This window comes from Daldinia decipiens (assembly GCF_022478715.1).
Source record: "Daldinia decipiens strain CBS 113046 unplaced genomic scaffold F4813scaffold_27, whole genome shotgun sequence".
Classification (NCBI taxonomy): Eukaryota; Fungi; Ascomycota; class Sordariomycetes; order Xylariales; family Hypoxylaceae; genus Daldinia; species Daldinia decipiens.
In genome coordinates, this window is record NW_026054570.1 from 144,274 (window position 1) to 169,787 (window position 25,514).

A 25,514-nucleotide genomic window follows, 5' to 3' on the forward strand; every position below is an offset into this window, starting at 1 on the left:
AAAAGGCAACAGCTAAAGTTTAAGACTTGAAGTTGAATTGAGAAGTAATTAGGCCAACTTTGTCTTTGAATAGGCTATTGCTGTGGAGTTGTATAGTTGTCGATGCCGGGCCTATCCTGCCTAAGCACTAACTAGGGAAAACAAACGAGAGTGTGAGATGGGAGGATTGAACATAGGTGCCATCCAGCCATCTTGAAGTTGTTGACATCAGCATAATGCCTTCATTGTGGAGGTGGCAACAGACACAGTCGTTGAATCCGAGTAAGAACTGTAAGAGTGGCTGTTAATCAGGCCCGATTCGGTTCGTAACTTTGGAACACGAAGAGTGAAATGTGTAACCTCTTACCTTACAGCCCGGATAATATTCAACTGCGGCTACATATTACTACGTGACACGATGTCACGATGTCACGATGTTCCCTCTTCACGCAGATATTGCATAGACGAGCAGTTACACACGTAACTAGCAGACCACCGTCCCAACATCAAAGCACAGCACAGCACGGCACAGAAGCAGTCAGCAGGCTAATGAATAGCCTAATCCCGATCGAAAAGGATCAGTCAACGGATCGGAGCACGCGGCTCTGGCCCTGTATCACCCACGTAACCGTCTGTGCAAGGGCGCGGGGCGGCACGCCCCTGTTGGAATACGAGCTTGGCGCCGCTGATCTTTCCCCGTCTGCCGCCTGCCGGCTTCTGACGCGATCACAGATCTCAGAACACGGTCGATCCTCCACAGTTGGCGTTGTTCCCAAGCATGGGTCTTATTCTGCGGGCTACATGCAACGTACCTACATACATACATGCCTCATACATACATTACTACCTAACCTACCTACCTACTGCGCCGGGTCGAATGGAACCCGAAATTTCGACCGCCGGCCAGACGCTACATACACATCGAATTAGTCGTGAATCATGCACTACCCGTCCCCTCCCAATGCTCCATAATCTCGGGATACGAGGCCGGGGAGGTACCTGACTGGATCTGCGCGATGGCACCCGTCAGGCATGTAGGGAGCTAGGTACTCCGATTTGTAAGTCGTGCCGGGTCCAGGTGCTGCAGAGCGTGAATGGATGCAACGGGCTTCCGGATGGGTACCGGTAGAAACATATAACGTGAGCAGCCGGGGGGACCCTACCCTTCAACAAGCCGGGAATAGTCTCAAGCTACTTGCCTACCTACCTACCTCTATTACACTACCCTACTGCAAGCCTCAGCATCGACCGATCAGGGATATACATACCTACATACCGACATATCGTATTCGATCGAGTATATATAAGACCTCAAGATCGCCCAAGACAACGATCTTATTTATCCTCACCACCACTCTACTTAATAATTCCTTAGTGTAAGCAGTCGACTTTATAATAAGCCCTCTCTCTACCTAATACTTAGTAAATAATAATATACACACCTCCCTTCACCAACCAACCTTAACCACCACCGCCTCAAAATGCAGATCTCCGCCCTCCTCTCCATCGTCGCCTTCTCGGCCGCCGCCCTCGCCCAGCCGCTCTCCATGGCCGCCAACGCCGCCCAGTGGACCATCACCGGGCTCTCGCGCGCCGTCGACGCCGCCGACACCTCCAGCGACTGGACCTTCGGCATCGACAACGGCGCCGGCGTCACCGCCGTCAAGTACACCGTCAAGTCCGCCGGCGGCGCCCCCGCCACCCGGTCCAACGGCGGGCCCGTCACCGTTGGCGACTTCACCATCACCAGCGGCTGGAGCGGCCAGTTCGGCGACGACAAGGGCTTTACTACCTTCTCCGTCGTCGACAACGCCAAGCGCCAGATCGTCTATCCTTCCGTAAGTAACCTTCGTGTCATATAAAATATGCACATATATATATATACATCGGGATTGCTTGCTTGCTAACATGATGCTATATATAGTACACCGACGCCCAGCTCAAGAGCGGCCAGGTCGTCACGCCTGACCAGAGCTACCCCGTCCAGAACCTCCCTTAAGCGCCGCGCTCGCTAGCTAGCGATGGCGTTCAACCTAGGGAATGAAGTGAATGGAAATGACAAGCAACGAGGCAAGGTTAAGGGGGCAAAGTAGGGTCTGGGGTTCCTTTTTTGGTCGTAGTATGTACATATGGCGACGATGGGGATCCGGTTTATAGATATATAAGTGGTAGTACGAAGCTGTATATCGTCGGAACTTTTTGCAATATATCGCATACTTGATTTTGATTTTTGATCTGATATTCGCCAGTGTGATGATGATTATGGGCATTTGCTAGGTCTACTAGGTAGAATCTCGATTAGTGTTTAATACGAATTAAATCTTGACGAATAATATTGCCTGCTCATAGTTATAGCATACAGGTAGACGCAAACTTGAATAAAAAGCCTACGTTATAACTTAGGTGTAGTTAATTTCTATCGTCGGTTGATATATATTTCAAGGATATCAATTCATATAAAGTAGTCCACGTAGCGTGGCCAGATATGCAAGCGAGTGAGCCCAATGCAAGTTATCTAGGAATACCACAATGCAGAAATCAAATTCAATTCCAAACGCCGCCCTATGCCTGACCCTTTAATTCTTCCTCCACTTGATTCTTTACAATCTCCCTGACCTTCTGCCAATCGTTTTCTACTTCCGTAACTCTCTTTTCCTTTGCCTCTAGGCCTAAAAACTCTGGCGGCAGGACCTTCTCCTCAAAGTTAAAGCCGGGCTCATCTTTCAACGCAAGGTCAACCGCGCCCGCAAACTTGGCCGGGTGAGCGGTTGAAAGCGAGATGTGAGGAACCTTGGAACGCTCTAGTGACCGCAATGATGCGGCCACACCTATCGCGGTATGAGGGTCCAGGACGTATTCGATCTTCTTAAAATAATTCCTAATCGTATCGATCGTCTGCGAATCGCTCACCCGTTCGCTTTCAAAGTCGCGCTTAGCACTAGAGTGCACGTCCCGATAGACAGGACCAAAACCACCACTCGTCTTTAGTTGCTTCATCCATGCGGCGACCTCCTGACCAGCTTGTCTCCTATTCCACTCAGCGTCCATACCGGCAACGGCGGCGAACTCGTAAGCTAGGAACCAAAGTAATCGCTCAAAGTTACTCGAGACGAGGATGTCCATTGCGGGGCTCAGCGTTTCCTTGACGCCATCTTCGTGAGCTTTGACGCCATCGACCGATAGACCCCCTTGCGCTTCCGGACCACGGGCGGGCTTTTTCTCGTATTTCCCGGTCTTCCAAAATCGGTCAAGGATGTCGTTCTCGTTTGTCGCAATTACTAATTTCTCCGTAGGAAGACCCATCTTGTGCGCAAAGTAGCCGGCTAAGATATCGCCGAAGTTACCGCTAGGTACAACATAGCGGATTTTTTCGCCAATAGTCAGACCAGATGACTTTACAAGCGAAAAGTAAGAGTAGAAATAGTACACGATCTGGGCCAGAATTCTTGCCCAGTTTATCGAGTTTACTGCGCCGAGGTTAAGAGTCGAGTTGATGTCGGGATCGGCAAATAGAGCCTTTACTATGTCCTGGCAATCATCGAATGTACCTTTGACCGCTAAATTGTGCACGTTTTCATCCAATACCGTGGTCATTTGCGCTTCTTGAATAGGGCTAACCCTGCCTTTGGGATGAAGGATAAACACCGATACGTCCTTCTTTCCTCGTAGTCCGTAGATAGCCGCCGAGCCGGTGTCACCACTTGTAGCGCCTACTACAGAGAGATGATGTCGGTCGGTGCCCGTCTTTCCCTCATTTTTTCGTACCAGGAAGTACTCGAAGAGGTTACCCAGAAATTGGAGAGCAACATCTTTGAAGGCGAATGTAGGACCGTGGAAAAGTTCTAGTAGGTACAGGTTATCATGAAGATGTCGTAGCGGTGTAGTTTCAGGGGCACGAAAGGTCGAATAACTCCTGTCAATGATTTCCTTTAGGTCATCGCGTGGAATTTCAGACGGCGCTATATATAAAGATAGGATCTCGAGGGCAAGATCTGGGAAGGATAAGTCTTTCCAGCTCTGCCAATCGCTCACCGAAGGAATCTCCTCCGGAATGTAAAGCCCGCCATCGTTGGCTAGACCTTTTAGAACGACCTCTTCGAAGGTAAACTAAAGAAACCGGTTAGCGAAAAGTTGCTATAGAGAGTCACACCACTATAGCTCCTACATCATAGTCCTCGCCCCTGGTACTCAAATACCTTTGAGAGGCATTACGGTCGTCCGAGGAGCTGGCATCTGTCGTCTCGCCATTGGTTCCGTTCGACATGGTGGAAATCTAAGACCAGGGACAATGGCTAGGTTGTCTTACGATCTCCAAGTTCCCTCGAAGGGTATGTTTCGCCTGGAGATGACGAAAGGAAAAAAAAATTTGGAAGAGCGAATTCGGCTGATAGTTGATTACTACCCCGCACTAGCCTGATCTAGATAAATCTGAGTTGGGAAAGAGGGGACCACTTCCCTTAGTCCCCTATTTTCTATCCTTTGTGCTTGCCGACGATCAAATAGAAGGAGGCCAGCTGAACAAGGCTCAGTATTATTGCCCCTGAACACTTGATTGGTTTAATCCTTGTATCTTGTTTTCTTCCCACCCTATTCTATGCATATTCCATATTGTTTTACGAACTGTATAATGTTTCTCTTTAGTGACTTGCATAATTATGAATACACTTACCTAAGAGCTATTACGAACTTGTTCCTTTTTGTTGATAGAACGGCTAGATACATGTTGAAGTTGTTGTGATAGTTAATCGCGATAGATAGGTACGTGAGTATGGACTTACCTAATACAGCAGGTCTGCTGTGAGGTCATAGCGTTGATTCGTGGGAATGTCGAATTGCCCATGTATTGTACCTAAGTACCTATTTTAGCCACTGTGGGATAGCGCTTTCTTGATATCTCCGGCTTGGTCAGCAGTCATTATCGGTACCAGTCCTCCCGTTGTCCCCTGCTTTCTGTTTATTATTTCATCCGCTCAACTTAATTTCATCATTACATCAAGTGTGAACTATCCATCTCAATATGAACTGACTAATTATAGACTATCATTCTTAAACAGTAGTATTCTCTTAAAGCTCTATAATTAGCCACTGCTATCTAAAGTTATTGCCTATTATATTCCAACTCATCGATCCGCTACTATGGCCCCCGACAGAGGAAGCGTCGAGGTTACGGCTCCCCCGTATTCGTCCGGGACCGAAGAAGAGGCTAAGCGCCTTCCGGAGGGCCGGCATTTCACTTTTCGAGGTGTTGCCGCCGGTCTACTCGTCGGGCTGATGTGAGTAGCACGTATATTTATTTGTTTCCCTTTCATAGCAATGCGTAGACGCGTCCTATTTTCTTCTATAAGCTATTACTTCTAGAACATGATGTAAACCCCTCCGTGTAGTAGTGTATAAATTATATCAAAAAAGGTAGTCATTACTGACTTCATATTGTAGAATATGTTTCAGTAATATGTACTTCGGGTTGCAGACTGGCTGGATTTCTATGATGACAATGCCTGCTAGTCTATTAGGCTTTGGCATCTTTAAGACTCTGTCACGTCACCTAACATTTCCATTCTCCCCGGTGGAAAATGTGCTTGTGCAATCTGTGGCAGGCGGAATGGCAATCATGCCTCTTGGTTGTGGATTCGTAGGCGTGGTAAGTAGTGATGGGTCCAACAAGAAAAGAGTAGCCATACTAATCGGATCCATCTCGACCTTAGATACCGGCTATGGAGTATATGATGGATTCATCAGAACAAGGCCCGATAAGATTAAGCATGTGGAAGCTCATAATCTGGTCTCTAGGTCTTTGCTACTTTGGTGTTGTATTTGCCGTTCCGTTGTAAGTCAACGGTCCTTTCTGGTATATGCAATGTTGGTAGCTAACCTCATCTAGACGCCGTCAAGTGATCATCAGAGAGCAATTGAAATTCCCAAGTGGGTTTAGTACCGCGGTTCTCATTGGGGTCCTTCATGGTAAAGGTCAAACGCAGAACAGCGGCGCATTGGATGCATCGAAAGCCGCCACTTTTGGTAGTCTAGCACTTGAAAATCAACCACTTCTACAAACCGAAGGTGCTGATGGTGAGGGTGACGTCGCTAATTCGACTGATGGACTACCACCCGCTGAGACGACAAAGCCTTATAACTGGGGCTCTAATATCCGGCTACTTCTGATTACGTTTGGAATATCTGGCTTATACACCCTCTGCACTTATTTCTTTCCCATACTTAGGAACCTCCCTATCTTCGGAACTGTGGCAGCAGATACCTGGCTGTGGACTCTAAACCCAAGCCTCGCCTACGTCGGTCAAGGTATTATAATGGGTCCTTCTACAACTATACATATGCTTCTCGGGGCGGTAGTTGGCTGGGGTATTTTATCTCCTCTTGCTAAATTTCGAGGCTGGGCCCCAGGACCGGTCGATGATTGGGAGGAGGGTAGTAGAGGCTGGATTGTTTGGACTTCTCTTGCTATTATGCTAGCAGATGCCATTGTCAGCCTAGGATACATTGCCTTCACCCCCCTTCTGAAGAACTATCCGTCTATATTTTCCAGCATAAGACGGCAATTTCAGTATGATGAGCTCAAGAACTTATTCTTTAGTCGATCCAGAGGGTACACAGCTATTCGGAGCAGCGAAGACGACCCGAGAACTTCAGTAGCCACGAGTAGCTCGGAAGACGTAAATGGCCTACCAAGCCCGTTAGTTGAGCGTAGTAATCCTTTCGACACACAACCGACTAATACCCCAAGAGCCTGGGATCAAGATGATGCACCTCCTGAGCAACTGGTCGGAAATAGAACAGTTAGTGTTGGTCTCGTTGCATCGGTCCTCTTTTGCATCGCTAGCATTCATATCACGTTTGGCGACCTAGTTCCCCTATATGCCACTATCATAGCCGTTCTAATGGCAATGGTTTTGAGCATAATGGGAGTTCGAGCGCTAGGTGAAACGGACCTGAACCCCGTTTCCGGAATCAGCAAGCTAGCGCAGCTTTTCTTCGCATTAATCATCCCACAATCTCACAAATCAAGTGTACTCATTAACTTGGTGGCTGGCGCCGTATCAGAAGCTGGTGCATTACAAGCTGGTGATCTCATGCAAGATCTGAAGACCGGCCACCTACTAGGTGCAGCGCCCAAAGCGCAGTTCTGGGGCCAGATCATTGGCGCGACTGTAGGTGCCGTTGTCAGTGCGTTCATCTATCGGTTATACACTGCCGTATATGAAGTTCCTGGGGACCTGTTCCAAGTGCCAACCGGCCGCGTGTGGATCGCAACTGCGAGGTTGGTCACTGGGAAGGGATTGCCAGAGATGGCCAGGAGTTATGCTATCGCTGGAGCGGTTATTTTCGCTATCTTCACTGCCCTTCGTACAAAAGCGATTGGAAAGAGCTGGCATGCGTATATACCTGGCGGGATCGCCGTGGCAGTTGGTAAGAACAAACAAATATGATTAATTATCTAGATCTATTGCTAACAAAATACTCTTTAGGCATGTACAATGTCCCGTCTTTCACATTAGCAAGAACTATTGGTGGTTTGATAAACTGGTACTGGAGGATATATCTACGAAAGGATGATACACCGCTCATTATCCTTGCGTCAGTGAGTGCCTTATTATTATGATTATAATTATTAGCTTTCTGAATAGCATCACTGACATCCATTATAGGGTTTCGTCCTAGGAGAAGGGGTTTTGAGTATCGTCAATTTGCTGTTACAGAGCTCTCAAGTTCCTCACCTCTGAAAACGTTAACACTAGCCAATCGGGGAATGTACGTAGTTCAGCCTGAAATAATCATACGATGTTTGGTCTATCTAGGTAGGTAGTATATATTTGTCCTATTTCTTAGTTTATATTACCACTTATCAAGCGATCTCGGTATGTTTACCAAATGGTATAACTGGAGAACATCAGACGATGCTAAGGGCAGCGTCAAGTACCACAGTAGCATAATACTTGGATATGCACAAATGCATCTCCGTATGGGGTAGTCTGGCCCCGAGGATCGGATATCATCTAATGTACCAGGAAATATCCGGCCTTGTGATCGCCGATCTCAGCCGGAGCCGTGGTTTTGTGGGCTGATTTTGCCCCCGCATTTTAAGTTCCACAGCCGGCGCGGGGTCTTAATATATCGGTGGTATCCCTCTCGAAACACGCGGGCCAGCAAAGTCTCGCATCTCACATCGTAGTTGGCCCGATCAGTGTAATACCAGTCAAGATGCTGCTCAACGAGAGTCATATCGACGTGCAAACAACCGTGGATGGAAAGGAGACATCGATGAGTGAGGAGGCCCCCCCGCGACGGTAGAGGCTCCCGACTAGAGACGCTAACGTTGGGCAGGAATTTTCACATTCCATCCCACCATCCCGCAATATCCTGATGCGTAAGGCCTTTATTTTCTTTCCACTTAGGGACTTGGACATAAGTTTGCTGATGAGTTGGCAGTCGATTTCCTGGCGTCGTGTTATTCAGCGAGATCTATCAAGGTATCATCATCGTCGAGCATCTAACACATTTAGCACGGCAAGTCGTCGACTACTATGCAGCTCGCTAATTAGCGCGTGGACAGTCACGGGTCCAGTATCGCGATTTGCGCGTCAAATCGCAGGTCAGGGATATATTGTTGCCGCTCCATCGTCGTATCACGACTTCACTGGCCCCGAAGCCCTAGCCTACGACGACCCAGGAACGAACCAGGGGAATGAATGGAAGGTGAAGAAGGTAAGATCGTGGCTCCATGTAACATATCGACTAAGTGCCGGCTGACGGCGAGCATGGTTACAGACTCTTCAATCATATGACGAGGACTCCCACAAGGCGGTTGATTACCTCCTCAGTCTCCCTACGTGTACGGGCAGGATAGGCAGCACGGGAATGTGTCTGGGTGGCCATCTTTCTGTGCGAGCTAGTGTAGGACATTTTACCTTCGAATAAACTCCCTTGCGCTGACGTGCTCCTAGCTTGATCCGCGAATAAGCGCAACCGTCGCGTACTTCGCTACCGATATACACTCCCGTACACTGGGACCTCATTCGGGAGCCAACTTGGCAGTCCAGGGCCCAGAGAATAGCATCCACACGCTTGACAAGCTCGGCGAGATTAAGGGCGAGGTAGCCATGATTTTCGGCATCAAAGACACCCACGTCCCGGACGAGGGTCGCGACTTGATTCGACAGAAGCTGAGGAGCTCTGGAACGGTCTTCAGTTTCTACGAGTTCGCGTGGGCGCAGCACGCCTTCATCCGCGATGAGCTGAGCAAGGGTCGCTATGATCCGGCAATCACCAAGATCTGTTTCGAGGTGTTGTTGGAACTGTTCGGCCGAGTGCTAAAGTCAGACCTGGGACAGAGGGACAGCAAGCCCCAGACGATTGAGCACGTCTGTTGATTAGTCTTTGGAGTCGGCAGTCTGTATCAGGAAAACCGAAAACAATCTCGGTGAAAATATCCACCAACCCATTTCCCAGGGGTATTGCTTAGCTACATATCCGCTCATTATCTACCCAAACTACATACTACCTATGTATACTGACTGAATTCCCGAAAATGGAAGTAAGGCAGACAATACGTAACTAGATCAAAATATGTAACGCTACTTAAAGGCCCCTTGATATTTCAACAGGCCAGAAACGGCCGCCAGAATGCCTTACCAAATAAAATGGACGCTGGACTCGTCCGCATTTTGTTGAAAATGAGACATGCAGACATTCAAACCGTTTTCGGAATAATTAGTCGTCCGTTAGGGGTCGTCGTGGCTGATTTAGGTCGTGTTTAGTTACATTACGCTTGTAGGTATGCGTCTCGAAGATATTATGCATATTTTCTCCTACAAGGCTGGCTACCGAATTATTAAGTCTCTAAATAAGATATAGAATATTGGAGAAATCAGGTATTGGTCAGCTTAGGATTTTGATATCACAAAGCCTCGCATTGGTCTATGTATACCTAAGGTGGGGCCTGCGAACTGAAAAGGCTGCTTGACGATGGTTCGTATGAGATGATGGTGCAAAGTTGCTTCCAAAGGGGTTGTGGTTTGTACACTTTTGGATGATACCTGCCGCTTCTGAATGCGATTCTATGAATGCCATTGGATTCGAACTCGAAAACACGTACATGTACATACCTTACGTACCTAATGTAGATCCTCCGAGAAGTTGAATCTTCCAGAATTACATAATGACGTCCTTCTCGCGGTTTTGTACCTACCTAGGTACACAAATAAGACAAGGCAAGCAGATTGTAGAAGGCAGAAGGCAGTAGGCGAAGCAATTGGAAGTTGCCTTATCAACAGATCCGTTCCTGCCTGACAGCGAAAAGAAGAGAAGAGAAGAAAAAAAGGTACATTGAGGTAGGTATTGTGTATTTCGTGCATTTATTTTGTGGGCCATAAGGCGGGCTGATTAGCCCGGGCGACCAAGCAGTGATGTCAGTACCTTTTACTGAGCACCATGGCGGGGTAAGTACCCAGAGTACCTATGTACTCAGAGTGTGATGTGCATACATGTATGTAGAGAATAGAGACGATACTTGGAGCTTTGTACCGTAGGCCTGTTGCTCCTATGTAGGTATGTACATAATGTAGAGACCTCTAGAATTAACAGTGTACCTACAATACTATTACGAAATTCACTTATATCCTTACATAGGTATGTATATATGTACACTTTTGAGTAGGACAGAAAATATGGTACATGTAGGTAGTACATGAGTGCATGTGTGTAGGTTAGGTAGGTACATACTGAAAATTCTACTCTTGTCTATTCCTATCTAGGGGTTTCCACTGAATTCAGGAAGCTTGAAGGTTTTTTTCAGTTAGCAAGTTAGGCGGAAAGTACCAGAAGCGGGTACCAACTTCCAGCAATTCGAGAAGATTCCCTGGCCCCACCATAGCTTCCACTTCTGGTTGTATAAACTCTTGCTCAAGTCCCAAGGACAATTTCTCTTCTCATCATCAATCTCAGACATCAACAACAACAATCCAATCCACACAAGAACAACGCAAAACACATTAATTTAGATACCCGCCCCATTTGGGTACAAAAATCCCGTTGCGTTTCGACATATCTACAACGATATTACACCTCTACATCGCACCTTTTTCTTTCTATTACCCCGCCATACCTACTGTTTGACCCAAAAAGTCAACATCTTTCACAATGGTTGCCGCAGTCGGTATTGACTTGGGCACGACCTATTCGTGTGTAGGCGTCTTCCGAGACGACCGAATTGAAATCATTGCCAATGACCAGGGTAACCGAACCACACCTTCCTTCGTGGCCTTCACGGACACGGAGCGTCTAATTGGTGATGCCGCCAAGAACCAAGTCGCTATGAACCCCCAGAACACCGTCTTCGACGCCAAGCGTCTGATCGGTCGCAAGTTCTCGGACCCTGAGGTTCAGGCTGACATGAAGCACTTCCCCTTCAAGATCGTTGACAAGAACGGTAAGCCTATCGTCGAGGTTGAGTATAAGGGTGAGGTGAAGCAGTTCACCCCCGAAGAAATCTCCTCTATGGTCCTTACCAAGATGCGAGAGACCGCTGAGGCCTACCTTGGTGGCACTGTCAACAACGCTGTCGTCACTGTACCTGCCTACTTCAACGATTCTCAGCGACAAGCTACCAAGGATGCTGGTCTAATTGCTGGCTTGAACGTCCTACGAATCATCAACGAACCCACAGCTGCCGCCATCGCTTATGGTCTTGACAAGAAGACCGAGGGCGAGCGCAACGTTCTCATCTTCGATCTCGGTGGTGGTACCTTCGATGTCTCTCTCCTAACTATCGAGGAGGGTATCTTCGAGGTCAAGTCTACTGCTGGTGATACTCACTTGGGTGGTGAGGACTTTGACAACCGACTTGTCAACCACTTCGTCAACGAGTTCAAGCGCAAGCACAAGAAGGATCTCTCTACCAACGCCCGTGCTCTGCGACGTCTCCGAACCGCTTGCGAGCGTGCCAAGCGTACTCTTTCTTCTTCCGCTCAGACCTCTATTGAGATCGACTCTCTATTTGAGGGTATCGACTTCTACACGTCTATCACCCGTGCTAGATTCGAGGAGCTCTGCCAGGATCTCTTCCGATCCACCATCCAACCCGTCGACCGTGTCCTTGCCGACGCTAAGATCGACAAGTCTCAAGTCCACGAGATTGTCCTCGTCGGTGGCTCCACCCGTATCCCCCGTGTGCAGAAGCTCATCACCGACTACTTCAACGGAAAGGAGCCGAACAAGTCTATCAACCCCGATGAGGCCGTCGCCTACGGTGCTGCCGTACAGGCTGCTATCCTCTCTGGTGACACCAGCTCCAAGTCGACCAACGAGATCCTGCTTCTCGATGTCGCCCCACTTTCCATCGGTATTGAGACTGCTGGTGGTATGATGACCAAGCTCATCCCCCGCAACACCACCATTCCTACCAAGAAGTCTGAGGTCTTCTCCACCTTCTCGGACAACCAGCCTGGTGTCCTGATCCAAGTCTATGAGGGTGAGCGTCAACGCACCAAGGACAACAACCTGCTCGGCAAGTTCGAGCTGACTGGTATCCCACCTGCGCCTCGTGGTGTCCCTCAAATCGAGGTCACTTTCGATGTCGATGCCAACGGTATCATCAACGTCTCCGCCGTTGAGAAGGGCACCGGCAAATCCAACAAGATTGTCATCACCAACGACAAGGGTCGTCTATCCAAGGAGGAGATCGAGCGTATGCTTTCCGAGGCCGAGAAGTACAAGGAGGAGGATGAGGCTGAAGGTCGCCGTATCGGCGCCAAGAACGGCCTTGAGTCGTACGCATACTCTCTCCGAAACACCCTTTCCGACTCTAAGGTCGACGAGAAGCTCGACGCTGGTGACAAGGAGAAGCTCAAGGCCGAGATCGACAAGGTTGTCTCTTGGCTCGACGAGAACCAGCAGGCCACCCGCGAGGAGTACGAGGAGAAGCAAAAGGAGCTGGAGGGTATTGCCAACCCCATCATGATGAAGTTCTACGGAGCTGGTGGTGCCGGTGGTGTTCCCGGTGCCGGCGGCCCTGGCGGCTTCCCCGGTGCTCCCGGCGGCGCTCCTGGTGCTGGCCAGGATGACGGCCCCACTGTTGAGGAGGTTGACTAAACGGTTTCGCACTCATGATATCTCTTTTCTTTTATCGTTCCGGCGTTTTCCTCAGGTGTTAATGACACGCTGTGTGGCGGTCTCGGATTTCACGGGTTTGCACTAGATTTTACTGGTAATGAATGATACAGGGCAAAAGTTGCGGTTTATGACTTGCATGGGATGTATTCTAGGCAGGAATAATCCTTCTACGAAGCAATGAAGTTAATTCATAAATAAACACTGTGATCTTGATGAATGTGACATGTGTGACATGATTATAAGCTTGCTACATATTTAATGATTTTCTATAGTTGAATTATTATCATGAGATGTAGGACTCTGAGGTAAGCCTTGAGAAAATGTGTAAATTTCGTAGGTGCTCCCATTTCAAAAATGGCATGATGCTATACCTTGGTACACTACGGACTTAACCCTACCCATCCAACTGAAACTAGATATCTGACTGAATCCTTCTGTACTTTACATAAATAAATGCACACATTACTATACTATCCTAGGCTACGACTGGCGCGACTGCAGCTGTTCCTGGACGCTCCGTCTTCGCTCAATCTCAAGCCGACGCCACTCCTCGTCGCTGATACTCGGCATGTCGAGGTGTTCGCGGAAGGCGGTATCAGGCTGGACCTTGTCGTCCCTGGGCTGCCAGACGTCGGCACTGCTGGGACGTCCGGGGGCGTGGTACTTGAGGTACTCCTTGCGGCGATAGTAGGCGCGGATGGCTTCTTCCTTCCGGGGGCCCGAGTAGGTGCGGGTGCGCATGCAGAACCAGAAGTCGTCCCAGTGCTCGGAGCAGGAGCGCATGGTGCCGGAGCGGTAGACGGATACCCATTGGCCGCCGAGGGAGTTGCAGTGGTAGGCGGCGTCGAAGGCTTGGCGGCAGGACATGCTGGTTGGGAGGAGGGACTCGGTTATTGGGTCTAGGTGGGAGGGGATGGGGGGGTCGGCTGTGGTGGCGGTGGTGGTGGGGGAGGACCAAAAGAGGGATGAGGAGCTGGAGGGTTGGGAGGAGGACTGTGATGGTGTTGTTGTTGTTGTTGTTGGTGGTGGTGGTGGTGGTGGAGGAGTAGATGTGCTGTTGGCCGAGGGCTCGGGGGGAGGCTGTGTGGTGGCGGGTTTGCTGGCGATGCCGAACTCTGCTTGCAGCTGGGCCATGAACTTAGCGATTTCGGGATCGCCATAGTCGGATTCGGGCTGCTTTGGCGGAGGTGCCGCGGGCTTATTGTTAGACTCGTCGGCGGGAGGATTGGGGCCTTTCGGGGCGGCGGAGGGGGATGGCGATGACCACATCCAACCCATGGTGTCTATTGTCAGCTGGCTTGCTGGTTATAGCTTCGTATATGAGGTAGTTTTGTCGATTGGGATTTGTGTTTTATTCTGCGCTTTCGTTGGATTGGATCTCTTGGGAATGAAAGACAGCAGGTAGTGATTCGTATAGCTAGTAGATGAAGCACTTGGATTGAAGAATAATAGGACAAGAACAAAAGAAGGTTTCAGCGTTCGGTCGAGTATATGCGGGGGATTGGCGCGGGGTGCAGTATTGGAGTATAGTAGTATTTGCTCTCGTGATCGATTCCCTCGGAGGTGATGCGCTTTTCCTTTCCAGCCAATGACAGAAGCGCTATTTGCAGCTCCAATCCGTGGTACGATTGATCTGGTACAATACGGAAGCAGAGATGGTCTGATATGCGGAATAGTGACCTCAGATATATGCAGGTGGGTTTTGGGTATCACTACATATGTACATAGAAGGTTTGTAGGTTGTATATGCCCGTTCAAATTCGATATACTTTTTCTATTTAACTTTGTCTCGACGGTTTCTCAATTGTTTCGCGGTGGGTTAGATGGAACCGTAAGCTTCCTTTCATCCCACTAAGACTGTGGCTTTACTGGCTGTGGCACATTATACCTATAAGGTATTTCCATTACATAAAGTGGTGGCTTACCTAACTTATTTTTCACAGGTGGGGAGGTACAACCTATTAGCGATGACCTCATCGGCCTTCACGAAACTTGTTGAATTGAGCTGAACTAGTTGAATATTACTTGAACTAACAACAATAAATTCCAGCAGATTCATCACATTCGTTAAGAATCTCATATCTCTTCATCCAGCTCATCGCCAACTATGAGCATGGGGAAGAGCTTCGAATTATCCAGACGATGATCCCAAGATACCCATGTCTCGGCCCTAGGAGCTTGCCTGGGTTGAGGGCGTTAAGAACCCCGGGCTCATTTGCGAGACCTATTCTCACACAACGTCACCAGCCACGATGGACGTCGGTGCCGAGAGCTTGGGAGAGCACTACCACCGGAGAAGGGAGAAGTGGTCATATAGATGCTGCTCCGAATGAATCCATTCTTTGGATAGACAGTATGACTATTTTCTTTTTTTCCTTCCTTCTTTTTATCTATCCAACAATACCATACCCTTAATATACTAAGATGAACTGAGATAACTAACAAAACCTGTTAGATCTATTTCCCCTTAAGCTCTCTGGATTACTACGAACGCCATGGAAGAGCCCCGACCTGGACGTGGCCGAGCTCATGAAGCAATTTCGGAATTCAACCCTAGGCGCCCTTGACCCTATGAACATGGTCAAGCGAGCCATTCCAAAGACCGTCCCAGTTAATATCACTGAAATCCTACCTCGCCTCAAGGACGGCGGAGCTTTTGTCAAGTTCACATATCCTGCCGATGTACCTGCTAAGGAAATCGAGGCAGCCATCTCTAAATACCTCCAGGAGCAGCCCGTAAGGCCATTTTTTAGTCCCTTCAGAGGAGTCCAGGCCGGACTAGTTAGTGGTGTTCCCTGGCTAGAAGACCTGCATAGGTTTCCTAAGGACAGACTAAGGGTTGAATTTGTCCCTAAGAATCCGGGTGAGGAGGCGGTCGAGTTGTCCCAGGAAACCTTGTATAGCTTATTCCGTCGGTACGGAAAGATTGCAGAGATCGTCTCACAACCATGGGATTCTAAGGTCTTCCCTAAATACGCCTATGTTGATTTTGCATCCGTTAGAGATGCTATCATGGCCAGGAACTGTTTGCATGGTTTCGTCGTGCCCGAAGATCTTGGCGGCGGCAAGTCGGGAACTAGGCTACGCATGTCCTATGAACAGCGAGTGCAACCACACCGGTTTTGGGAATGGATATCGAACCATCCGAGAATTGTCATTCCTGTCTTGGTCGCGTTACTAACTGGTCTCACTGTTATTATATTCGATCCCATTCGATCGTTTTTCGTCAAAGCTCACGTCACACGCCGGTTTCGGATCAGCAACAGCAAGCTCTATAGATGGCTTCGAAGGCGGACTGTTTATATCTTAAATCTCAAGAGAGAGAAAGCGGACCAAGCAGGATTGAGTGCAGTTTGGACTCACAGGAGGGACCTGATCCACCAGATTCAGAAATGGCTACTAGAAACTGCTGAAACTTTCATCGTTGTTCAGGGGCCCCGCGGCTCCGGTAAGAAAGAACTGGTCTTGGATCAAGCCCTAAAGGATAGAAGTAATGTTCTAGTCATCGACTGCAAACCGATAGTAGAAGCTAGGGGAGAATCCGCAACGATCAAGGAGATGGCGGCATCTGTTGGTTACCGTCCTATATTCTCGTATGCGAACAGCTTGAGTAGTATGGTCGACCTTGCTGTCCAGAGTACAACCGGCGTCAAGGCAGGGTTCTCCGAGACTTTGGAATCACAGCTTCAGAAGATCTTGCAGACAGCAGCCGCTGCTCTTACGGACATTGGTATCTCGGACCGCCATAAGACGGATTCTGACGCTTCACTCCCCGTCGACGCCTACCTGGAAGCACACCCTGAGAAGCGGCCTGTTGTGGTTATCGACAACTTCCTACATAAGGGCGATACTAACGCCATTGTTTATGATAAGATTGCCGAATGGGCTGCTGCTTTGGTCCAATCTAATATTGCCCACGTCATATTCCTAACCAACGACTCGTCCTACTCGAAATACCTATCCAAAGCTCTTCCCGACCGTGTCTTCCGCCAGACAGCCCTCGGAGACCTCTCACCCGACGTAGCCAAGCGCTTCATCCTGAGTCATATTACTAACGGAGAAGTACAACTCGAAGCGAAAGGAGACTTGAGCGACTCGGGCGAGAAGCAGCCAGCATGGGCTAGAGTCCTCCCCGACTTGGGAGAACTTGACGAATGTATCGGTACTCTAGGCGGTCGTCTCACAGACCTGGAATTTCTAGCCCGCCGTCTGAAAGCTGGACAAAGCCCTAAGCAGGCGGTAGAGGAGATCACGGAACAATCCGCTTCCGAAATCCTCAAGTTCTTCCTCCTCCCCGGCAAGACGACCAACGACGGCGAGCACAAGTGGTCCGTGGAACAGGCCTGGTACCTCGTCAAAGCACTCGCCGGCAGCGACTCCCTACGCTACAACGAAGTCCTCTTGCACAACACCTTCGCATCCTCGACCTCCGTACCCGACGGAGAGGCCGCACTCGAAGGCCTCTCTAACGCCGAGCTTATCACGCTGAAATTGCGCAACGGCCGCCCTGCTCTAGTCGCTCCCGGAAAACCCGTATACGCCGCGGCGTTCCGCCTGCTGGCATGCGATCCCGTCCTAGCCGCGAAGATGGACCTTGCGGTGCTGACAGAGCTCGCCAAAGCGGAGGCCAAGAACATAGATAAGGCGGAGACGGAACTCGCGCTGCTGGGTGGCTTGCCTAGACAGCCGGCGCAGACGGCGGGACGCACGACGTATCTGCTGGGCAAGATTGACGCTGCGCAGAGGAAGGTCGAGGCTTATGAACGGGAGATGGGGGCGTTGAAGAAGGTGCTTTGTACTGAGGATTGATTTGATGGAAGGGGTGTGTGGGTGGGTAGGAGGTAAGGGTGTTGTTGTACATAGGGGTAGTGGCATGACATGATTCCAGTCGATACCCAACTCATTTACGCGGTTAGAAAAATTGGTATAGGTGTATAAAATGAACAGCAGTATTATATTGCATTTTACTTTACGTCTTATACCCATTTCAGCACTTACCTCTCTTACATGTGCTTATCTTAGGAACCAGCAAGCACATACGGAATACTCTCCCCTTAGTCTACGAGAAGGGGATTTGGTATAGCTAGATGACAATAGCTACCTTAGGTAGGTTAGGTAGGTAGTTTTATATGCAGGGAAGCATAGGTAGGTAGATATTATTTACCTGTCAAGGTACGACAACTAGATGAAAATAGAAACTTTTGATTTGGTATCACAGACGTAGCAGCACCCGAGTCCATAGCGACCCGGGCTTTTCTAATAACTAGGTACCTAGGCTAGGGAGCCCATTGCCAACAACCTCGCCTCCTACCATCGCGGGAAAACGCCACTGACGTAAGAAATGCAATGCACACGCACGGGACCTAACAACGCCGTAATGCCGCGGAGGAGGGAGAGGATACAGCGAGTATGGGCCAGGCGGAAAGAGAGTAAGTATGTAGATAGTAATGACGACGACGACGACGACGGCACTTGAAGCCCAGCTCTCTTCGACCAGCCCGTCCTTTCCATCTCCTGATTCATAATAGCCTACATACCGGAAAGCGAATTAAATATTACGAGAGGCTAGATTAGCTAGCCTATCTGCGTCTCCTCGACATCGCCCGCATCGCCCTGGATGAAAACCTCGCAGCCCTGGGCGAAGAAGATGCGCGCGGGCCTGTCGGTGTTATTCGCGATGCTGTAGTGATTTCCTGTAGATAGCGGTTGTCAGCTTCGACTTGAACAGCTGCTGTGAGAGTGAGTAGGTGGACTTTACCTCTGGGCACAAACCACATCCCCCCCATGCCAATCCTAAACTCCGTCTGCGCTACCGTAACATCGACACTCCCCTTATGTACAAAAAATACCATCTGCATCTTCCTTGAGTTCTTAGTGCGCTTCTCCGAGCCGGGCGGCATATCCACGATTCCCGACCCGAAGAACGGGAGCGTAAGCGTCTTGGCGAACCGGAACGTTGCGTCCTTGATATCCTTGAGCTGGATGGCCGCTTCGGAGATGGCTAGTTCTTCTTCGGTTTCTTCTAGCTGGTCCTCGTCCGCGGGCTCCGTCTCGTACTCGGGCCTCCAGTAATGGCATTCGCCCGCGATGCGGCCCGGGTCGTACTCCCAGTCGTCGCGCTCCACTTCTTCTTCCTCGGGGATCGCGGATACGCGGCGCCCAGGTCTACCACGTTGCTTCGAAGGGCGACCGCGGCGTTTCTTCGTCGGTACGTCTTCGGTTTCCTCGGACCGCACGACACCATTGACAACGGGCATTACGAACTTTTGACCTTTGTCTTCGAACACATCTACGCCGTCTCGCACAGCATGCTCCCCCTTCCACCATTTTAGGGGCTGATATGAAAGCCGGCCCGACCGTGTAGTCCGCATGTTGTCTTCGTCTTCCCGGCGTAGAGCGACCAGGCCGCGACCTTTGGGGAGGGGAGGACCGCGCTGCACGACGGGCTCCTCGACACCAATTCCAGAGGACTTTCGCTTTCGACCAGGTTTGCCCTTTTCCTTTGTCGCAGTTGGTTTCGACGAAGAAGCCTTGCTCTCCTTTTCCACGGTCCGTTGACGCTTTGTGTTTCTTTCATTGGCATTGTCCTCTGCCTCGTGCTCCTGTTCCTCCTCGACACTACTTCCAGATTGCCTTCCTGGCCTACGTTTTTGGGTCTTCTTCGGAGGTTCGTGTTCTTCGATAGGTGATGAAGCCTTTGCCGGCCGTCCTCGTTGCTTCTTTTTGGCGGGTACATCATTGACTTCTTCAGTTCGTGCAGGTGCTGCTTTTGGAACCGATGGCTCTCCCTCTTCTTCTTGGACAACGGGTGATTTTGGCTTACGACCTCTGCGTTTTTTAGGCTGATCCGGGGATTTTGGTTGCGGGATAGGCTCTTCTTCTTCTTCCTCAATTTCTGGTTCAAGATCTAAAAGGGGCTTGTCTTGTTCCTCAGTTACATTTTCTACCTTGTCACCGCCAGCATCAAGCACGTCCATTGGTTCCTCCGGTTCTTCTTCCTCTTCTTCTTCTTCTTCAATGTCTTCTTCCTGTGGCTGGTTTCGTCTGCCTCGTGGAATAACCTCATCGTCATCATCGGAATCGTTGGTAGGAGCATGTCCGTTAATGCGCTTCTCGTTCCTAGGTTTCGATCCGTTCACCCTCGGTTGTGGAAGGGCTGTCTTATTTGAAGAGCGTTTGGAGAAATCTAACTTGCGATTTACAGATTTAGGGGGTTTAGGTTCGCGCATGGGTATAATGGAACCGCGAGCTGGCGATGAAGTAATACCAAGATGCGGATTTTGGCGTGCTGGAGACTGTAGATGCGTCTTAATAGGAGATCGAGCGCGCGGCAACGATGGGCGAGACTGTCGTTGTTTTAAGATAGTAGCTGGTCCCATTTGAGATTCTACAAAGTTTGAATTAGCATGCAAGAAGGTGAATTCGTAGAGAGCAGCATACCGTCGTCTATTTCCATTTCTTGCTCCTCGTCAGATTCAGCGTTATGCCTCCCATTGGCGCCATTAACGCTGACATTGTTAACATCCTTTTCAGGTGAAGAAAAAAGGGAGTCGACAGCTTCGAAGCCATGTGCATCGCGCTCGCGCTCTGCTAGTGTGAGGCCCGTTTTTCTAGTTTATATTAGTCTCAATTTCGCTCGGCCGGAGCGCAGTATGGTGAATACCTTCCAACAACACCGACATCGTAGACTTGTTCATTTTGCGACTGCGTCATGCGCCGCTGCGGCTGTGCTTTCGCAGGCATGGTAACGGGGGGCGCCGTCTACGGCAGTGGGACTTCGGGAAAACTATCAATCGCTCAAATTTCAAATGTGATGATATATGAGAAAGATGGTGGCCGGTAATAAAAGTCGCATTTAAGGTTGAAAACGCGTAAAAAGTATAAAACAGCGATTCCTTGCGGGGAAGGCGGTGATGTTTACTTTCTTTGTTGAGGTGCACTTTCCCGTGGCTGCTAGGTGACCCAATTGATTTACCGCACGTCCCTGAAGATAATTATGGGTCGGATCTTCCAAATGACCACTTTAATTGGCGGCACGGACGCGCTTTCAAGTAAAGACGCGACTATGTATCAGAGGCAGCAGCTTCAAGTGGAAGCCTTCCACTTAGTCTTCGGATTACTACTAGGTTAGTTAACTAGGACCTATTACAATCTTTCTAATTGTATATTTGGTTGATGTACATAATCTAATACTCTTCTACTTCTACTCCAATAACCAGGCACTATTTAATTAATACTACAGCGAACCCCCAAATTCCCCAAACCTCTACGCCTCTCACCATGGAAGACACCCCAATGGACGATGGCACCGTCGCCCTCGAAACCCCAGCCGACAATGTCTTCGTCCCGCCTTCTATCCACCACGCCGCTACCCTCTCCGGCGAAACCTACACACACTTCTCTGCGGTACCCCCAAATCTCCTCCCAGAACCCAACACCGCCTCCACCTCCGCCTCCACCTCTTCTTCCTCCCCATCAGGCCCCCCCTGCGTCCTCGGCGTCGACGAGGCCGGCCGCGGCCCCGTCCTCGGGCCCATGGTCTACGGCGTATTCTACCTGCCCACGGAACTCTCCGACCCGCTCCTAAAGCAAACGCACCACTTCGACGACTCCAAAGTCTTAACCCCTACCGTGCGCTCACAGCTCATGCAAGCCCTCTGCACCCCCTCCACCGACCTATTCGCTTCCTGCGGCTGGGCCGTATCCTGCCTCTCCGCGCGCGACATCGGCGCCAACATGCTGCGGCCCGCCACCAGCGCAGCCTACAACCTCAACGCCCAAGCCTTCGACGCCACCGTCGAGCTGATCAAGGGCGTCTTCGCCCGCGGCGTCAACGTCGCCGAGATATACGTCGACACCGTCGGCCCCCCCGTAACCTACCAAGCGAAGCTCGCGCGCGTATTTCCCACCACCAAAATCACCGTCGCCAAGAAGGCAGATAGCTTGTACCCCTGCGTCAGCGCGGCGAGCGTGTGTGCCAAGGTCACGCGTGATGCTGCCCTCGAGGTTTTGTACGAAGCTCGGGCCGCGGGAGATGCGGCTGCAGGAGAAGAAGGGGCAACCGAGCAGGAAAGCTGGGGCTCTGGATACCCGTCTGATGCGCGGTGCGTCTCCTGGCTGAGGAGAAACATGCATCCGGTATTCGGCTGGGGGCCCGAGTGCAGGTTCAGCTGGGGCACGGCGAAGGACATGCTAGAGACGAAGGGCGGCGTCAAGGTAGAATGGCCAGTAGAGGAAGACGACGAGAACAGTCGACTTACTGATTACTTCGCCGACAGCAGTAAGGAGAAAGATGCCGATGAGCTAGGGTCTTGGTTTGGTACTCCAGCTGGTTTAGAGGCGTTTTGATCTACAGAAGATTTCGTTATTGCATACCCAAACTAAGCATAGGATCGCGGCGTTTTGGAAGGGGCAAATATTGGATTGTCAAGAACTTGTTTGTTCGGATTAGGGATTTGTCCATGACGAGAAATATCTCTTTACTTATATCCTGGCCCGCCCAGCCGTCTACGAATAATCAACTAAACTTATTACATATCGTCGTCGTCATCAACTGCCACACGCGACTTCTTCTTTCCCCGGCTGTCTAACGTGTCCATGCTGATCGAGTCGCTATCCCGGCCCGCCATGCCAATTGCCTGTCTCGCGGTCTCGTTGTTCTCGACGAACTCTCGAAGACGTTGCTTGCCAATTTCCGAGGCCTGGTTCCAGGCAGCGTTGCTCATCTGCATCATAGGGCCTAGGAGATTAAGGCTGTACGAGACGTACAACCCACCGGCGATGATGACTAAGAGTACAAAAAGAACGGGGTTGCGCAGAACTGGTGAGGGTTAGTATAGTAACGGTAACATCGTGTAAAAGTAACTCACCTGTCAGGATCTCGTTCCACCCCAGTGCCAATAGCAGACCGTAGAAATACAATGGGACCTGCGTAATCCCACCAATGGCACTTCGCTTAGCTTCCACATACACACCATCGGCAGTCTTCTTAAACCTGACCACCAGATCTTGACGCTTGCTTTCGCTCAAGACGGTCATCTCTTCCTCGAGACTCTTCCCTTCTTCCTCATCAATACCACCAATGGGTGCCAAGTCGTCCTCATCTTCAGGCTCCGCCGCAGAAGGCTGGTTGCCAATAAACTCTGGGAGGTCCGGAGGTGCATATGTTGTGGACAGCCTGAACCTCGACAGCAGGGGAATAAGGGTAAGGGTTGATTCTCGAGCACGAGTGTAGATGCCTTCGATGTCATCGGCCGGCCGCCATATGCGCGGGACGCCCGCTTCGTCATATCGGAATTTATCCTCAAAGTTTTCGCGAAGCTTTAGTAGGATGTTCCCTTCCATCACCTCTTCCTCGATTTTCTCCCGGAGGGCTACCCAACTCTTCCGTCGTAGACGCCATAGTCCAACTTCAACTTCATCTTCACTCGCCTCGAAACTCTTAGCCCTGTCTGTGAAGCGACCCTCGGCTTCCTTGACGACAGAAGTAAAGAGGCTCCAGATACGGTCCCAGAGGTCTTTTTCGGTAGGAGGCTTCTCGCCTTCTTCAGGGGCTCCGGATCCTCCTCTCCCTGATCCAAGCTTGTTGAATTCAAGACCAACCGAATCACCTAGGCGAGATTTTACCCAGCGCTCGATCCGATTCGCCAGCCTTCGCATTTCTTCTTTTCGCAAGCGAGAACTGACTTCATCGAGTTCTTTCTCGAAGAGAACATATTGAGGCTTGAAGTTGGTCCACGCCACACCTGGGATAAACAAGTCCTGCGCCTCTTTCTTGAATGTGTCCAAAGTTCTAGTCTTCTCCGCATCCACGATCTCAGCAAATTCGTAGGCTCCTCCAGACTTTTGGCCCTGCTTAACAGCACCGGACACGGCGTCGCTGAAGCTAGTAACGCAGGCCTTGTGGGCAGCAGACAGCTGGCCGTGGTACAACGCCTTCAGACGCTGATCGATCTTCCCCTCCAGATCCGTTCGTTTATCCGAGTAAACTTTCTTGTGATATCGGCTAGCCTGCGTCTCGAAAGACTTGACGCATTTCTCCCTAGTTGAGCTGCCAATCTTACCGAGGTCCGGTAGAACGATAGGCCTTCCGCTACGAGCGGATTCCGCCTGTTGTTCCTCCAACGGAGTAATGGCTTCATCGAACGCTACGAGGACTTCTCGCGAAATCTCGTCGCAGCGGAACTGAGCAAGGAGTTCTTGCTGTGTAGGTAAATCGAGATCCTTATTATGAACAATCTGGTCCCAAATGCCATTTGCATAATGGGAGAATCCATCGGCCGGGATCCTTCGGTGGTATTCGGGTAGGAAGACGCCACCCTCGAGTTCCTGTTCGCCGTGCTCGAGCTGGTTCTTCGCGTTCCGGCTTCCAGTCACAAACCTGCCTCCTAGGTTCTTGACTTCGGCTTCGAACTTATCTGGCTGTAGGATCTTATGAGGGAGCGCAGCAAAGGCGAAGTCGAAGTAGTCTTCTATATTGGCTCCCTCCAAACCCGCTGGCTTCGAAATCGAGGACCAAATCTTAGTAAGATCTTGGATTAGGGTATTTCGAAGGTTTGATAGGGGAGTGTGACCAATATGATCACGGATGACGAAGAATAGGAGAGACCTGGGGGTAGATCTAAGTACATACGTATTAGCCTTCCATCCGAAACATGGGTTAGGTTTCTCATGGAACTTACTGTTTATCCTTCAAGAACAGTTGGAGGTTGACTTCGAAGACGGTTTTCAACAAGCCCATATTGGCACCTTGATACAAACCAACCTGGTGCTCCCATATGTTGACAATAAGCACTTCGCTAGTTGCAAGCGCAAATAGTGCACTCTTCCTCTCGAAATCTTGGTCCTCGCCTCTCTCTCGGCCGTCAGTACCTTCTACATCCATGACTAGGATATTGTCGGCCATAGAGCCCCTTTTGTTTTTGGACATCCATATTCCCTTGGTGGTTTGGCGTCGTTCCACCTCGGACATCACATTGAACTCGGTGCCAAATAGGTAGTTAAGCAAGGTCGATTTACCGGTGGACTGAGATCCGAATACGGATATCAGATGATAGTTGAATCCAGCATCGGCGACATCGGTTGCACGCAAGTAGGCATTGATATTCTCGCTAGAATATTGTATGTTAGTAAAGTGCAAGGGGGACGGGGGACGGGGTAGCAATAGTAAGGAAAAGGACAGCTTACTTGAACTCCTTGTCCTCGTCAATAACTTGGATGCCATGCTCGTAATGAGCTTTTGTTGGCTTCTCGCCAACAGAAGAGAAATGGCCGTTCATGTCGAGGCTATCGGAACAGTAATCGAAAGTATTTACAAGTTTATAGAACAAAGAGAAGAGTTGCCATCTCCCAGGCCTTGATTAAAGTTGTAGTAGTTCGAAGTAGACCTAGCAATAGGGAGGGTGGGTTGT

General features: G+C 50.0%; 10 protein-coding genes across 10 annotated transcripts; 6 read left to right on the forward strand and 4 right to left on the reverse strand.

Annotated features, from left to right (window-relative positions):
* Window positions 1-1,460: 1,460 nt before the first annotated feature.
* F4813DRAFT_391320 (uncharacterized protein) lies at window positions 1,461-1,978 on the forward strand (the record flags this gene model as incomplete). Its single annotated transcript, XM_049247147.1, has 2 exons — window positions 1,461-1,817; window positions 1,904-1,978. 2 exons carry the CDS (start codon window positions 1,461-1,463, stop codon window positions 1,976-1,978), a joined length of 432 nt encoding a protein of 143 aa, XP_049097710.1.
* A 316-nt stretch (window positions 1,979-2,294) lies between these two features.
* F4813DRAFT_366156 (threonine synthase) lies at window positions 2,295-4,865 on the reverse strand. Its single transcript, XM_049244003.1, has 2 exons — window positions 4,145-4,865; window positions 2,295-4,086 (listed from the first exon to the last, which is right to left on the reverse strand). Exons 1-2 carry the CDS (start codon window positions 4,241-4,243, stop codon window positions 2,542-2,544), a joined length of 1,644 nt encoding a protein of 547 aa, XP_049097711.1. The 5' UTR covers window positions 4,244-4,865; the 3' UTR covers window positions 2,295-2,541.
* A 66-nt stretch (window positions 4,866-4,931) lies between these two features.
* Window positions 4,932-8,286, forward strand: F4813DRAFT_152543 (OPT superfamily oligopeptide transporter). The gene is made up of 6 exons (XM_049238972.1): window positions 4,932-5,252; window positions 5,416-5,620; window positions 5,685-5,806; window positions 5,861-7,404; window positions 7,464-7,576; window positions 7,644-8,286. Exons 1-6 carry the CDS (start codon window positions 5,116-5,118, stop codon window positions 7,716-7,718), a joined length of 2,196 nt encoding a protein of 731 aa, XP_049097712.1. The 5' UTR covers window positions 4,932-5,115; the 3' UTR covers window positions 7,719-8,286.
* On the forward strand, window positions 7,958-9,639 carry F4813DRAFT_152519 (dienelactone hydrolase). The gene is made up of 6 exons (XM_049238971.1): window positions 7,958-8,260; window positions 8,320-8,362; window positions 8,425-8,465; window positions 8,549-8,700; window positions 8,764-8,889; window positions 8,940-9,639. The coding sequence occupies exons 1-6, from the start codon at window positions 8,197-8,199 to the stop codon at window positions 9,363-9,365; spliced, it is 852 nt and encodes a 283-aa protein (XP_049097713.1). The 5' UTR covers window positions 7,958-8,196; the 3' UTR covers window positions 9,366-9,639.
* Window positions 9,640-10,855: 1,216 nt separating this feature from the next.
* Window positions 10,856-13,303, forward strand: F4813DRAFT_366206 (heat shock protein 70 family). The gene has a single exon (XM_049244004.1). The coding sequence runs from the start codon at window positions 11,134-11,136 to the stop codon at window positions 13,081-13,083; it is 1,950 nt and encodes a 649-aa protein (XP_049097714.1). The 5' UTR covers window positions 10,856-11,133; the 3' UTR covers window positions 13,084-13,303.
* Window positions 13,304-13,305: 2 nt separating this feature from the next.
* Window positions 13,306-14,890, reverse strand: F4813DRAFT_366207 (uncharacterized protein). Its single transcript, XM_049244005.1, has one exon. The coding sequence runs from the start codon at window positions 14,380-14,382 to the stop codon at window positions 13,585-13,587; it is 798 nt and encodes a 265-aa protein (XP_049097715.1). The 5' UTR covers window positions 14,383-14,890; the 3' UTR covers window positions 13,306-13,584.
* Window positions 14,891-18,285, forward strand: F4813DRAFT_366210 (RNA12 protein-domain-containing protein). Its single transcript, XM_049244006.1, has 3 exons — window positions 14,891-14,999; window positions 15,048-15,457; window positions 15,560-18,285. Exons 2-3 carry the CDS (start codon window positions 15,247-15,249, stop codon window positions 17,911-17,913), a joined length of 2,565 nt encoding a protein of 854 aa, XP_049097716.1. The 5' UTR covers window positions 14,891-14,999; window positions 15,048-15,246; the 3' UTR covers window positions 17,914-18,285.
* Window positions 18,286-18,293: 8 nt separating this feature from the next.
* On the reverse strand, window positions 18,294-21,228 carry F4813DRAFT_152660 (Mif2/CENP-C like-domain-containing protein). Its single transcript, XM_049238973.1, has 4 exons — window positions 20,768-21,228; window positions 20,545-20,714; window positions 18,863-20,491; window positions 18,294-18,797 (listed from the first exon to the last, which is right to left on the reverse strand). The coding sequence occupies exons 1-4, from the start codon at window positions 20,845-20,847 to the stop codon at window positions 18,679-18,681; spliced, it is 1,998 nt and encodes a 665-aa protein (XP_049097717.1). The 5' UTR covers window positions 20,848-21,228; the 3' UTR covers window positions 18,294-18,678.
* Window positions 21,111-22,652, forward strand: F4813DRAFT_152704 (ribonuclease H-like domain-containing protein). The gene is made up of 2 exons (XM_049238975.1): window positions 21,111-21,230; window positions 21,324-22,652. The coding sequence occupies exon 2, from the start codon at window positions 21,385-21,387 to the stop codon at window positions 22,450-22,452; it is 1,068 nt and encodes a 355-aa protein (XP_049097718.1). The 5' UTR covers window positions 21,111-21,230; window positions 21,324-21,384; the 3' UTR covers window positions 22,453-22,652.
* F4813DRAFT_152688 (root hair defective 3 GTP-binding protein) lies at window positions 22,544-25,511 on the reverse strand. The gene is made up of 4 exons (XM_049238974.1): window positions 25,291-25,511; window positions 24,786-25,214; window positions 22,974-24,724; window positions 22,544-22,924 (listed from the first exon to the last, which is right to left on the reverse strand). The coding sequence occupies exons 1-4, from the start codon at window positions 25,380-25,382 to the stop codon at window positions 22,635-22,637; spliced, it is 2,562 nt and encodes an 853-aa protein (XP_049097719.1). The 5' UTR covers window positions 25,383-25,511; the 3' UTR covers window positions 22,544-22,634.
* Window positions 25,512-25,514: the final 3 nt, after the last annotated feature.